Source organism: Helobdella robusta (assembly GCF_000326865.2).
Source record: "Helobdella robusta unplaced genomic scaffold HELROscaffold_36, whole genome shotgun sequence".
Taxonomy (NCBI): Eukaryota; Metazoa; Annelida; class Clitellata; order Rhynchobdellida; family Glossiphoniidae; genus Helobdella; species Helobdella robusta.
The window spans coordinates 1,252,436-1,267,435 of record NW_008704742.1 but is presented as its reverse complement, the minus strand read 5'-3'; the positions used below and the strand labels follow the sequence as shown (position 1 = coordinate 1,267,435).

At 34.5% G+C, this 15,000-nt stretch overlaps 1 protein-coding gene across 1 annotated transcript in view; it reads left to right on the top strand.

Moving 5' to 3' along the window:
• Positions 1-3,929, top strand: part of HELRODRAFT_176132 (hypothetical protein) — a gene marked incomplete at both ends in the record, with an annotated part of 5,294 nt that extends 1,365 nt beyond the window's left edge. The window contains 2 exons of the mRNA XM_009023458.1: positions 2,842-3,075; positions 3,756-3,929. Of these exons, the coding sequence (XP_009021706.1) occupies positions 2,842-3,075; positions 3,756-3,929 (408 nt within the window). The remainder of the gene's footprint in view (positions 1-2,841; positions 3,076-3,755) is intronic.
• Positions 3,930-15,000: the final 11,071 nt, after the last annotated feature.

Sequence of the window (15,000 nt, the reverse complement as noted above, 5' to 3'; positions counted from 1 at the left end):
AGAAGCTCTGAAAGCTATGAAGGATGGAAAGGCAGCAGTGCCCTCTGGACTCACAAATGACATTATCAAAGCATCTGGTACTGCAGGTATCCAAACGTTACTACAACTTTGCCGTGAAATCTGGAGAAATTGCACAATGCCGACTGAGTGAAACTATAGCATGACAGTCCCGCTATACAAAGGCAAAGGTGATCCATTGAACTGTTTATCATATCGGGGTATACGTCTGTTAGAACACTCCCTGAAAATTGTCGAGAAAATCATTGAGAGAAGATTAACGTCGTGCATTACAATCGGAAATTATCAATTTGGTTTTCTAGCGGGGAAATCAACAATTGATGCAATTCACATGAGAAGTACCTCGCAAAGCATCAACTACTATCACACATTTTTGTACACCTTGAAAAAGCATTTGATCGAGTTCCCCGTGAAGCAATCAGGTGGAATCTACGTCGATAACTCATTCCAGAATATCTTGTTCGACATGATTGAAATGTATACGAATACTAAGACTCTCGGTTGAAACACAGATGCATTTGACTTCGGCGTTAGAGTTCACCAAGGCTCGATTCTCAGTCCACTGTTATTTATAACTGTGATGGAAGAAATCACAAAACCGATACGCACTGGCGACATTTGGAATCTAATATATGCTGATGATATCGTTTTAACAGCCACGTCTGAACAGAATGCAGCACAGATGTTTGAAGATTGGAACACCAGACTGGCCTATCATGGATTCAAAGTCAACATCAGCAAAACCAAAGCAATGAACATTGGTGAACCGATCCAATCCAAAGCTACTGGACGATGGCCGTGTTCAGTTTGTAAAGCTGGTGTAAGTAACAATTCAATCAAGTGTCAGCAGTGTAACCAGTGTTGTCACAAACGTTGTTCAAAAATAATTGGTAATTTATCTTGAAAGTCCAATTTTGTTTGTCCTGCTTGCATAAATCCACAACAACTAATTCGAAATAGCAATGTTCTTGAAGCCATTAAGGTGGAGAAAGTCACATCGTTTCAATATCTAGAAGATGTTCTGGATTGTACTGGAACAGCTGAAGCTGCCGTTTGAGCTCGCTTACGTGCAGCCTGGAATAAATGGCATCTCCTTGCCTCTATATTGATGCGGCGTGACATCCCACTACCACCACGATCATGACTTTATAAATCTGTGATACTTCCGGTGTTGTTATATGGTGCCGAAAGGCCGCCCAAAAAAGTACTGGTCACAAACAATCGAGCAAGACATGAAAGCTCTAAATTTAAATGAAATGGATACAACTGACCGTCTAATTTGGCGCAAAAAGTTGATGGCAAAGAAAACAACGTCCTACATCGGGGAACCGGCACTCTGGACGCAAAACGAGATTGATTGATTGATATAACTACATAAATCACAACTACAACCTCGCTACTTTTACAATACCTTTTAGAAAGTTTTACAATTAAAAGATTTTACAGTTCTACAAGGTAACAATAATATAGCGCAACTCAACCATTCCAGCGGATATAACAACATTTTAAAGTCGCATTTTCAACCTATGAAATGTTATACGAAGAAAACTCTTGAGTTTAGTTGGGTCTCATTTGTAGTTGCATCTTCAAAATACTGAAGCAACGGTATTGAAAAGTTATCGATTTATCGATATTTACCGATATTCAATCAATCAATCAATCTTCGTTTAGCGTACAGAGACCCAGTTTCCCGAGGGTAGGACGTTGTTTTCTTTTCCATAATTTTTTTTGCGCCAAATTAGACGATCAGTTGTATCAATTTTATTTAAATTTAAAGCTCTCATTTCTTGATTGTTTGTGACCAGGACTTTTTTGGGCGGCCTTTGGGACATGTGCCAGGTACTTCAACATCTGCAAGAGAAGTTATGGCACTGTTTCCACTTCGTTTGACATGACCAAACCACCGCAGACGGTGTTGCCGGCATTCGTCCTTTATATCATGTAAACCAGCATGACGCAGGATTTTGATAGGTCCTTCAGACTAATTTGTTGCATCCACCGGCGCATTTTCATATCGGTTCGTTGAAGTTGTTGTTTCAGTTTGGTTGTCGTTGGCCATGTTTCTGCACCATATAACAGCACCGGACGTATCACAGATTTATAAAGTCTTGATCGTAGTGGTAGTGGGATGTCACGCCGCATCAATATAGAGGCAAGATGCCATTTATTCCAGGCTGCACGTATGCGTGCTCCAACGGCAGCTTCATCTGTTCCAGTACATTATATTTACCGATATTATTCATTTTTATCGATAAACTAGGATTTACCAATGTATCTGTTTCTTTATGATATCCCGATGCATTGATAAATACCGTTGCTTCAGTATTGAGAATCCCTGATGCTTTGGTAATTCTTATAGATGCTTTTGTATTTCCTGTGTCTGATACTGATCCCGATCTACATCGGGGTTACCTTTATTATTGCATAATTTCATTCAGTGTGCCCATGTTTGAACCGAACCAGAAATTTGATGTCAAACATAACCGAACCTGAACTCTTATTCGTTGTCGAACTCGTCAAACCGGACCCGAAATTTAAAAAAAGTGTTATCATTTCAATCTTTAATCAATATTTTATTTATGTTAAAAACTGTGCTCACATTACATGCATTCAACCGTAACGAAATTTAAAACCAGATTATAGTGTTTATTTTGTAAATATTGTATATATTATGATACAAATATGCTTATAGATAATGTTGTGTGGCAAAAGTTTGATTGTGACTAAGTAAGAAACGAATGATACATATGCGCTATGCGTTTGTTGGAACTGTATATAAATTTTTCTTATTTAAATTCATTGTTTGCTTAATAAAATTTGCAGCCAAATTTAGTTCAAGCTTGTTTTCATGGAGATGCGGATGAAGTCCGATCACTTTTATATAAGAAAGAAGATGTCAACTACCAAGATATAGAAAAGAGGACGCCTTTGCATGCAGCAGCTTTTTGTGGTGAAGCTGAAATTTGCAAACTTCTTCTTTTGAATGGTGCAAGAATAAACTCCAAAGATTCTAAATGGTTGACGCCATTACATCGAGCGTGTTTTACCAAAAGTGACGTACGTAATGTTATCTTAAATTTACATCCAAGTACAAATTTAAGTGAAAATCTAAGATTTCAACAAGTAATTTAATAATTTGAGCATGTTTGTATTTGGTGTCTAGAAACATTTTGACAATATGAGCGATTCCTAAAATAGTTGTTTTTTGAAGTACGTAGAACCTGGTGTCACCAGAAATTTTGTTTTGAGGTTAAACGTACGTTTCGTTACCGTCTCAGGTGCATCAACTACTATTGGCATTACAGATGTTTTACATTTTTACATTCTGGAATTCTCTTTTTCTAGATCTTTACATTTTTCCATTTTCGGCCTCTTTTATTGCTACATTCTGATCAGCTTGTATAGAAATATCAATTTTCGTAATTGCAAATTGTAGGCTCTCTCTGATGATAATTCAAGTTGAAACAACGTTTTCAGCCGCACTATAACAGCAAATCTCAATACAAACGAATTGCAACAGTTGCGTTGTGTTGAAATACTTTTTAAGAAGTTTATAAATACCAAATGAGCGAAAACATTCAACTTAATTTGTTTCATTGAAAACCTCGATCCGAAATGAATATAAATTAATAACAATTGTTTGTTTTTATTGTGGTTGACAATATCTGGTCTTTCTATATCAGCTTTTGAGTGATGGTTTTTTGTTTCCTATTTTTTTCCAATTTTTTTGGTTCTAGGTGAAAAACCTTTCAGACAAAAACCTCCCGGACAAAAAAAACTCCGAACAAAACCTCTCTAGACAAAACTCCCCGAACAAAAACTTCCAAGAACAAAAACCCCCTGCCAAACTTTTTTGTATTCTTTATAAAATCGGTATCTGTTACAACCTGCATGGCAGTAGTATGAAATGATAACGTAAAATAAATGTTTAAGCATGAATAGTATGGAAAATGAAATAATAGTTTAATAAAAAATAAATAAAATAATTAATAGACTAGTTAATAACTTAGTATGTAAGTTAAGTGATCGTATAGAAAAAAATAGACAAAATTGGGTAGATGACAAAATTTTATTGAGTTCTAATATATATATATATATATATATATATATATATGGTGTCTTGTGATGGCTTTATTAATAATTAGCTTCTCATTTGATGAATAGCTTTATTTTCTGGACGCTAAACGAAGATTGATTGTCTTGTGGTGACTTTATTGAGTTCTAATATATATATATAAGGTGTCTTGTGATGAAGGTCTTATCTTGAAAGGTGATTGAGCGAAGACTTGATAATTATGAGAAGCTAACTATATGCTGATGATTCTTACATTTATACTTCTTTTCCTCCATCTAATCTCAATAGTGTTCTTCATAATCTATCTCTATGTCTTTCTTCAATTATCGCCTGGTCTGACTCTATGTGTCTTAAACTTAATTCATCTAAGTTTGAATTAATTTGTTTTAATAAATCTAAACACTCTATTACTATTCTTCCTGTTATCTTACCTAATTCGAAAACTCTTGATGTCTCTCATAAGTTTTGTAGTCTAGGTTTTATCTTTGATTCTACTATGTCTCTCTCTTCTCAGATTAATAGTGTTGCTAGAAGCTCTTACTTTCATCTACGTAGAATAAAAAAACTTTTACCTTTTCTTGATGATCCTACTCTTCTCCTTCTTATTACTTCGTTAGTCTTATCTAGGATTGATTATTGTAACTCGCTCTACTATGGTCTTCCTGACTCTATACTCTATCCTTTAAGTAAAGCTTTTAACTCTGCTGCTGGTCTAGTTGCTCGTGCCCCTTTCTTATCTCATATATCTCCATATCTTGTTCTCTTGCACTGGTTACCTATAAAATATAGAATAATTTTTAAAATTTGCATGTTCATGTATAAGTCTCAATCTAAATTATTTCTTGAGTATTTATCAGATATATTAATTGAACCTAAACGCCCCGGTTTACGATCGTCTTCTTCTTCTCGCTTTTTATTAACTCGTGTTAAACACTCTTTTGCCAAATCTGCTTTTGCTTTTTCTGGTCCTTTTCTCTGGAACTCTCTACCTACTTCTCTGACTACTTCCCCATCACTTGCGAAGTTCAGAGCGGATCTCAAGACCCATCTGTTTTCAAAATTCATTGAGGAGCGCTATTGAACATCGCGGAAATAGCGCTTTATAAGCTAATTGGTTTATTGATTGATTGATTGATTGATATGCTTGCGTTAACGAAAGTTGTGTATAGTAGTTTAGATTGGGGGTAGTAGAGGATGGATAACGTGGTTGTTGTTTTTTTCACTTTCTTGAACTGTCTTGAATTGAATGACGGATAAAACCCCCCCGGCAAAAACCCATAAGCATAAAACTCCCGGACAAAAACCCTTCAATGCAAATTACACCTTAGGACAAATTTTTTCTAGCAGAAAAATAAATGCTAGTAAAAAGTATTTTTATATTATTAATTTATTAATAATTTTATTTACGAGTTCAAGCATGCATACGGGAGGCCAAAGCATGATAACAATATGAATAAATTTTACCGGAACTTACAATTCCTCAAATAATCCATCTGGTCAATTAGATTAGTAAATTAGTTTTCAATGAAGAATAAGTTTTTACAATAAGCACAACCCTGGTTTGATAAAAGTTTGTCATTAAACACAAAGGAATGCTTTAGTAAATTTTGACTGCATTTAGGCGGAGCAATAAAAAGCTGGAAAAATCTTATTTGTTTGGCTTATTAAACTTGGAAATGTTTGCGGGTCGCCTATCATGAAATTGTGCCAAAGTGACAATACTTTAAAGTGTTTTAGCAACGTTTAAAAGAAGATATAGGAAAATTAAGTGAGGTGATGCTAAACTATAAAATTGGAAAATGAGAAGCTAATTATTAATAAATTGAATTTTTTTTGTTCAAACTTAATTGATATTTAAAAAATGAAAACAGTCATGATCTGTCGTTAAACATTAAGTGTTTTTTGATCTTATTAAATTACTCAAAAATTGCTCAATCATTGCATTGTATTTTTTAAATTGTAGAATGTCGTGGATATATTGCTTAGAAACCAAGCTGATGTTAATGCCCGGGACAAGGTCAACTATCAAACACCTTTACACGTAGCGGCGTCTAATAACGCTGTTAAATGTGCGGAATTGTTGCTGGTTAATATTTCCAACATCAACATATCAGATAGGACAGGTAGAACATCGCTTCATCATGCAGCGGTCAATGGACATCTTGAAGTTTGTTGCAAGCTTTTTAATCTTCATCATTATTATCGTTTATGGTCCTGGGTATGACATAAAACTGCATCCACGCTGCCTTGCGTGCTTTTGAGCAAAAGGCTAGGCCCACCGCTTATAACTGGTGGTTGTCGTCAGGATGGGTGTCCGGATGTAAAAACTTTTCCCCAAATTATTCCTATGCCATCACAAAGAAAAACAACGGCCCCTAGTCTCCAGCAGGCCTTAAGTGGTCAAGAGGTGCCAAGAATCCTTGGAAAGTATGCAATAGCGGATGGATGTTGCAGAAAAATTCAGAATGGCACCTCTATGGTACTTTTTGGTAATTTTTGTCAGAGAACCGCTAGCCCAAGAAGTACTGGATATTAAAAAGATTAATTCACGTCTCATGTGGATCAAGCTTCGCCTAGAAAAGCAAACAATGATTATTTTTTCTGCATACTCACCACAAACAGGCGAATCAGAAAAGATGAAAAATGACTTCTGGGCTGCGTTCTCTGACACCATCTCAACAATTACAAAATTTGAAACAATCCTGATTGGAGGCGATCTCAATGCTCAATGGCCACGTTGGAGAGAAAACAGATGGTTTTGACAAGTACATGGCGGATTTGGCTATGGAGAACGGAATGAAGATGACAACCGCATCCTTGAGTTTGCTGAAAGTCGCGGGTTTTGTTTATTGAACACATATTTTAGAAAGAGGTTGGAACATCTCATAACATACAAAGGTGGACCATCTGCCACGCAAATTGATTTCTTCGCTGTCAAGCAACAGCACCGAAGGCTATTCAAAAATGTCAAAGTTATACCTGGCGAATTATGTGTCGCCCAACATAGACTCTTTGTGGCAGACCTGGTTGTCGAATTGTCAAAACATAAGTCTAAACAAATGCCTCGGAGAATCAAAACGTGGAAGCTGAAAAGCAATATTCATCGAGAAAAATTTCAACAGATTGCCGCAACACAGTTAGATCACCAATCGCAAGCCAGTACAGGTTGGAGTACATACAAAACCGTTTTGATAAACGCTGCAACTACAGTTTGTGGGAAAACTGGTACAAATGGTCAGCATGAACGGGACACTTGGTGGTGGAATGACAGTGTACAAAATGCAATAGCTGAAAAGAAAGTTGCATACAAGCAATGGCAAAAATCAAAGTCTGTTGATGACTATAAATCTTTTCCGTGAGAAGAACAACTATGCAAGACGTCAAGTTGCACTGGCTAGGACAGATCAGTGCAGAAAGTGGCTCACTAAAAGCAAAGATGAACAAATGAAATCTTTGTATCGTATAACAAAACAAGCAAAGCGTACGAAAAAAGACATAGTTGGTGCCTCATGTTTCAAAAACGACAAAAATGAAATGGTTCTTGAACAAGATGAGATCAAGCTACAGTGGAGAGAATACTTCAACCGTCTGTTAAATTAAACAAATCCCATCAATGTCAACTTTGACGCTCCACCCATATAAGTATGATTCCAGACATCACTGTAGAGGAGCTTACAGAAGCTCTGAACGCTATGAAGGATGGACAGGCAGCAGGGCCTTCTGGACTCAAAAATGACATTATCAAAGCAACTGGTACTGCAGGTATCCAAACGTTACTACAACTTTGCCGTGAAGTATGGAGAAATTGCTCAATGCTGACTAAATGGAACTATAGCATGACAGTCCCGCTATACAAAGGCAAAGGTGATCCATTGAACTGTTCATCATATTGGGGTATACGTCCTGAAAATTGTCGAGAAAATCATTGAGAGAAGATTAACGTCGTACATCACAATCGGAAATTATCAATTTGGTTTCCTAGCGGGGAAATCATCAATTTATGCAATTCACATCCTTCGGCAATTGCAAGAGAAGTACCTCGCTAAGCATCAACAACTATCACGCATTTTTGTTGACCTTGAAAAAGCATTTGATCGAGTTCCTCTTGAAGCAATCAGGTGGAGTCTACGTCGACAACTCATTCCAGAATATCTTGTTCGACTTGTGATGGAAATGTATACGACTACTAAGATTCTCGTCAGCACAACGGTTGGAAACACAGATGCATTTGACATCGGCGTTGGAGTTCATCAAGGCTCGATTCTCAGTCCACTGTTATTTATAACTGTGATGGAAGAAATCACAAAACCGATACGCACAGGTGACATTTGGAATCTATTATTTGCTGATGATATCGTTTTAAAAGCCATTTCTGAGCAGAATGCAGCACAGATGTTTGAAGATTGGAACACCAGACTCGCCGATCATTGATACAAAGTCAACATCAGCAAAACCAAAGCAATGAACACTGGTGAACCCATCCAATCCACAGCTACTGGACGATGGCCCTGTTCAGTTTGTTAAGCTGGTGTAGGTATTCAATTCAATCAAGTTTCAGCAGTGTAATCAGTGGTGTCACAAACGTTGTTCTAAAATAATTGGTTCCAAATCTTAAGTGTCCAATTTTGTTTGTCCTGCTTGCATCAATCTACAACTACAAATTCGACATAGCAATGTTCTTGAAGTCATTAAGGTAGAGAAAGTCACATCGTTTCAATATCAAGGGGATGTTCTGGATTGTACTGGAACAGCTGAGGCTGCCGTTCGAGCACGCATACGTGCAGCCTGGAATAAATGACATCTCCTTGCTTCTATATTGATGCGGCGTGACATCCCACTACCACTACGATCAAGACTTTATAAATCTGTTATACGTCCGGTGTTGTTATATGGTGCAGAAACATGGCCAATGACAACCAAACTGGAACAACAACTTCAACGAACCTACATGAAAATGCTCCGATGGATGCAACGAATTAGTCTGAAGAACCACATCAAATCTACCGAAATCCTGCGTCGTGCTGGTTAAGATGATATAAAGGACGAATGCCGGCAACACCGTCTGCAGTGGTTTGGTCATGTCAAACGAAGTGGAAACAGTGCCTTAACTTCTCTTGCAGATGTTGAAGTACCTGGCACACGTCCCAAAGGTCGTCCAAAGAAGTCCTGGTTGCAAACAATCGAGCAAGACATGAAAGCTTTAAATTTAAATGAAATGGATACAACTGATCGTCTAATTTGGCGCAAAAAGTTGATGGCAAAGAAAACAACGTCCTACTTCGGGAAACTGGGTCTCTGGACGCTAATCGAAGATTGATTGATTGATCATTATCATCGTTTAAAAGCGTACGCTTTTGCGGTATTGCTTTTACTACTAGATGTTCATTTTGCTTTTCCAAATCCTTTTGTCTATCATAAAACTCTGTTTCAAATTTATCTTAGTTACGAGTTTTTCGAGTTCTTTCACTCCTACTAAGTCACTAATTATATTACATCACTTTTCATTTACATTGTCTTGATCTTGGTTATATCAATCATGGTGACTCGTCAAGATTGGTCACTGAGTTAGCCTAGTCAGTAGAAGTGCCATGTCTCGCGCTGCTATTACGCGATGACATAATTTTAAACTCAAAGACCATCGTACCCGTATGATGCTATGCTCGCGGGTGCATACATAATTAACTTATTCTATTTATTACGACAATTTACGATTGAAATTGTAAAAATGACAAGCGTTGACTTGAAATTATTATAATTGTATGACCACTGTTGAGAGACCGAGGAGCATCATTATCCAGTGCATAACCTGTCGGCTGTATCAACAACAATGACGCCAACGTATTACGCCCTACAGAGGACAGTTGAAAAAAAAGTAAACCTGAACAAGTGCCACTGTTAACACCTTATTCTCTTTGTGAAATTATGAAACCAAATACCTTTTTTTTAAACATTTGAACATTTATTGAACAAATTCAAGACTAGAAGCCTGAATAGGTTTGTAGTGGTCCAAATCAAAAAATACAAATGTAATGTTAAAAAAACAAAACCAAACAAATTATCAAGTGATTGTGAAAAATAAATTAAATTATTTATAAAAAAACAAAATTTAACGAAATTCACTATTTACAATACACACAATTTTACGTCAAAATTTAGCAACTGATGATTCAATTTGATATCAATAATTTAATAATACCTTTTTAAAATTTATAAATATTAATGTCAGATGTAAGATAATTAGGCAATGAAGACTATAATTTGATACCGAAATTTAAACGAGAGTTAAAAAATAAGACAGTGCAAAAAAATTAGTACTGTATATTGGAGTGAGAAGTTTTGAAGAATATTGAGTGATGAAGTGATTATTAAATAAGAATGATATTGAAGATACATTTTGATAACTATTAGTTTATACAGAAAAAGTAAGACTCATAAAATATATAGCCGTTTAGTAGACAATAACTTGGAAGGTATAAAATATTCAGAGATATGATCAAATTTTTTCAGGTTAAAATAAATTCTGATAAAAAATTTTGGCAACGAGTTAGTAACATTAAAGAAGTTTTAACCTGACGACCACCTATAAGGATACGATATAACAAGTAAGGATAAATTAATGAATAATAAAGATTAACAAGAATTGACTTAAGAAAAAAAGATTTTAATTTATAAATAACTTCTAAATCCCTCGTTTTTTTAAGATATATAAAATTTGGTCTTTCCAGTTCAAGTTACTAATAATAATAGCAACTTAAAATTTGATAAACTCAACTCTGTCTATGATAGAATTTTTATAAATTATTGAAAGAGATTGTAAATTAGTTACGATCTTGGGTCCAAATAAAATAACATAAGTTTTGGAAATATTCAATTTTAAAAAGTTACAATTCATCCAAGAAGATACATGAACCAATTCAGAGTTTAAAAGAGTAATAGTTGTATCTGCACACATAACAAATTTTAAACGAGTACTTGAGTTTACCAAATCATTGATGAATATATTGTTATAACCGACCCCTTGAACTTGTAGGGTATGGTTATTTCTCTTTACGTGGATTCTTGATTCCTAAATTGACTTATATTAGATGACTTTATTAGAAAGAAAACAGAGCTGGCAATTGCCGTTATCGATCACTCGTTCGTTCGATCGTAAAAATCGTTAGAATACAACACAATAACTAATCAACAGATAAATCACAGGATAAAACTAATCGTCAATAATTAAGCTCTTCTCGTCAGATGTTTCTTGACCGTAAAAATTTTATTATTTTTAAATTTTTTACACCTAGAAGTGTTAGAGACCCAACGTTATCTTCGGCTATTTTTGTGCTACTTTCGCTGTTTCTGAGGTTGTTTTTTTTGGTTTAAAACTGTCGCAAACTACTCGGTTAAAGTACGAAAATTATTAGACCACAAGTTAAGTTATCTTTGTTGTCTTCAAATTTATTTCTTGCAAGCAATGTACCATTGATTGATGATTGTGCATTCTCAAAACAAACATTTTGCTAGAATTGTGATGAATTAATTGAAAATGATTGTCACTGAATTTTGATCATTGATATCTCGTTCTTTTTGTATAGCAGACAATATCAATTTATTCATATCTGTCAATTCATTCAGTTTTTCTCTAATTTTATCACTGTTTTTGTTTTTCGTTAAATTTTTCCAATCTTGTGGTATTCTGTCTGGATTGAAAATAACAAATGTGGGTAATTGTTGTAGTAATTCATTAATCGACAAAAAATGTAACTACTTGACTATATCTAGGGCTTTCTCAAGTTTGGTGTTTCCACGTTGCTTGGCAATAAATTTTTCTGTTTTCTCCTTTTTTATTGTTTCTAACTCAGTTATTAAAAGTTTCTTTGCAGACAGTAACTCCAGAAAGTGTTATGATGGATTTTAAAAAGGCTAGTCAGAATGCAATAAGCACCGCTATCCCAACCTTCAAACTACTCAGTTGTTTGTTCCACCTTGGAAAGGTAAAGTGCAAGAAGAAAATCTTTCTACTGCATATTGAGAAGATGAAAACGTTTAATTATTTGTAAAAATGCTGCTAGCTCTTTGTTTTGTTTTGCTTGCGGATGTCATCACTGCATTTGAAGATATAAAGGAAGCTTGCCCCGATTTTATTGAAAAAGTGTACGAATATTGAGAAGAAATAATTATTTTGGTCGCAAAAAACGAAATCGCCGAGTGACACGAAGGTTTTTGGAATGTTCGGAATCGGGTGCAAGAAAACCTGCCACGAACAAATAACTCAGTTGAGGGATGGCATCATGCATTTCTGCATTCTGTTTGTTGATTATCACCATCCGAATTTTTACGAGCTTATTTATTTCTTTCTCAAAGAACATGAGTTTACCGAAACCAAAATTGTTCAGTAAATGCAGGAAAACGAAACAGCTGTCAGCAAATCTAAATGTCTCAAACTGAATAAACGTCTAAGAACAATATTGCCATTACTTATTACTTCATATCACAAATGAAATTTTTACGTCACATTTCATATAATTTGTCTTTGTAATTTACATTTTTAAAAACTCTTACAAATTAGTTTAATAAAGCAATAACGTTTATCGTTTGGTTAAACTTGGTTTTATTCTTGTATTTTGAAAAATTTATTTCGAAAAACTAACTAATGTCAGTTTAATTTTTTAAGATTTGCGTTTGGCACATTATTTATAAAAAAAACATTCATGCTTTTATTTTTTTTTAATTTTACCAATAATGCTATTTCGCCGGTTTTTGTTTTGATGCTAATTTGTCGAGCGCGATTTATTGTTGGCGCCATTTTGTCAGTGAACCATCAATCACTGTCTTAATAGTACAAAACTTCATTTATTTATCGGTTCTTTCATAAAGGTAAACTCATTTTATCCACTTGTGACATTAGGCCATCGATCATTAAATTTATGTGTTTAAGACTTAATCTTGACCATTCATACCGCATATTTTTGTATTCATTGGCTACCCCTCCTCCCCCACCTTACATACATCTAACTACCAACATAACTCTTTCAGGTCGACAAGGTCTTTTAAAAGGTTTTTTCATTCATGCCTAACTTTCTGCAGTTTTCATTTTTGGATGTTGCATTCTGTTTTTACAATTTTCTTTATTTCTTTTGTTTTTATGTCCGTCATGCTCTGGAAGTTCAATAAAGATCGTAAGACAATCCAAATTAATAGAGCCATAATTGTATCACATGGCATTCCTGTGTTCAGTGCAGCTTCTCTTTTAACCCGTTATATCATTTTATTTATTTACCCCTCTACTCCCACCTTACATGCAACATAACTATTTCAGGTCGACAAAGTCTTTTAAAAGGTTTTTTCATTTATGTTTAATTTTTCTTTTAACCCGTTATATCATTTTATTGACGTTTTCAATTCACTCTTCTGCAACGTTTCGTACGCTTGTTAAAAATAACACCGTTTCGAAATTTATTGTTTCAACAAATACGACTCAACTCACATAGCTTTTTAATGTTATGACTTGTCATTAGAGTGTCGGAGTCGGATGAAAAATTTCCTACTTCGGCCCTTCAAGAAATTCCGACTGACTCTGGGTAAAAATTACCCACTCCTTACTCCAGGTTCCGACTCCCAGATAAATTTTATACTTTGCATCATGATTTTATCTTATTATCATTACTAAATAAAAAATATTTAAAAATACTTAAAATCAGTCAATGTAATTGTTTAAAATTAATAAAATTTTATGTTTTAAAACATACTGAAAAGAAATTTATCTTCCAAAAAACGGTGTTGAAAAAACTTTCAGAAAATTTTTTTCAAATTAAATACTTTTTTCTGGGACCAGCCCCTCAACAAATTCCGACTTGGCAAAAATCTCCGAACGACTCCTATTCCGACCCTCTGTTTGTCATGTTCACTTTATTCATCTATCATATTTTCCCACACTTTGTTCTTTGTTTGCACGCTTCTTTTTTTTATGGAAGAGCTTACTTCTATTCTAAAACAAGCTTGTTTTTCTGACCAACTTTCGAAAGGCTGTTGAAGATGCACTTGCTTACGTGTATAGATCCGGAATACCTCTAAAGAGCATGGTGTTTGCATATAGATGCTTTTATGAAATTTCCATTATAATTAAAAATAAGCAGAAAATTTTGTTTTTAGATGGTAAAGTTATTGCTAGAAAAAGGTGCATCACTAAATGTTCTTGATAAAAAAGACAGACGCCCATTACATTGGGCAGCTTTTATGGGACACGTTGAAGTCGTCAGGCTTCTTATAAGTTTTGGAGCTGAAATAGGATGTAGAGATAAGCAAGTTTGTTTTCTTCTTATATTATTCAGATTATTTTACTCGATTTGTAATAAAAACTAATTTGTAAGCATGAAATAATTAATAACCATTTAAATATTTTATCTTTCTACGCTTGTTCTAAACAATGAAGTTGGATTCAATTTTATTTTACTTTTTCTTTTTTATTCTATTTTATTGTATATACTTTAACTTTATGATTAATTTTATAATTGATTTTTTGGGCGTAATAATAAAGAGTTTCAATTATTTATTATTATTTTTTATTATTACTAGCTGGCATAGTGCAATTCGTAACGCCTTAGAAATTATTTTGTTTGAATGTATATATTATACATGAGTATATATTTTTGTTATATAAATAAATATATATATTTATGTTATATATTAATATATATTTATACATATAAATACTCGTATATTAATCAATCCTCGTTTATAGTCTCCATCCGTTATGGTCGGTTTTTTTTATTCCGTTCATCAGTTTCTGTCTCCAAGCCGATCTATCCATTGCGTCTGTCTCCTTGTGCTTGGTAACGGAAATAATTGTATCGTTTTCGCTTCGCTTCACATGGCCAAACCATCGTAGGCCATAACGTTTTCTAACGGTGATCGAAATCATC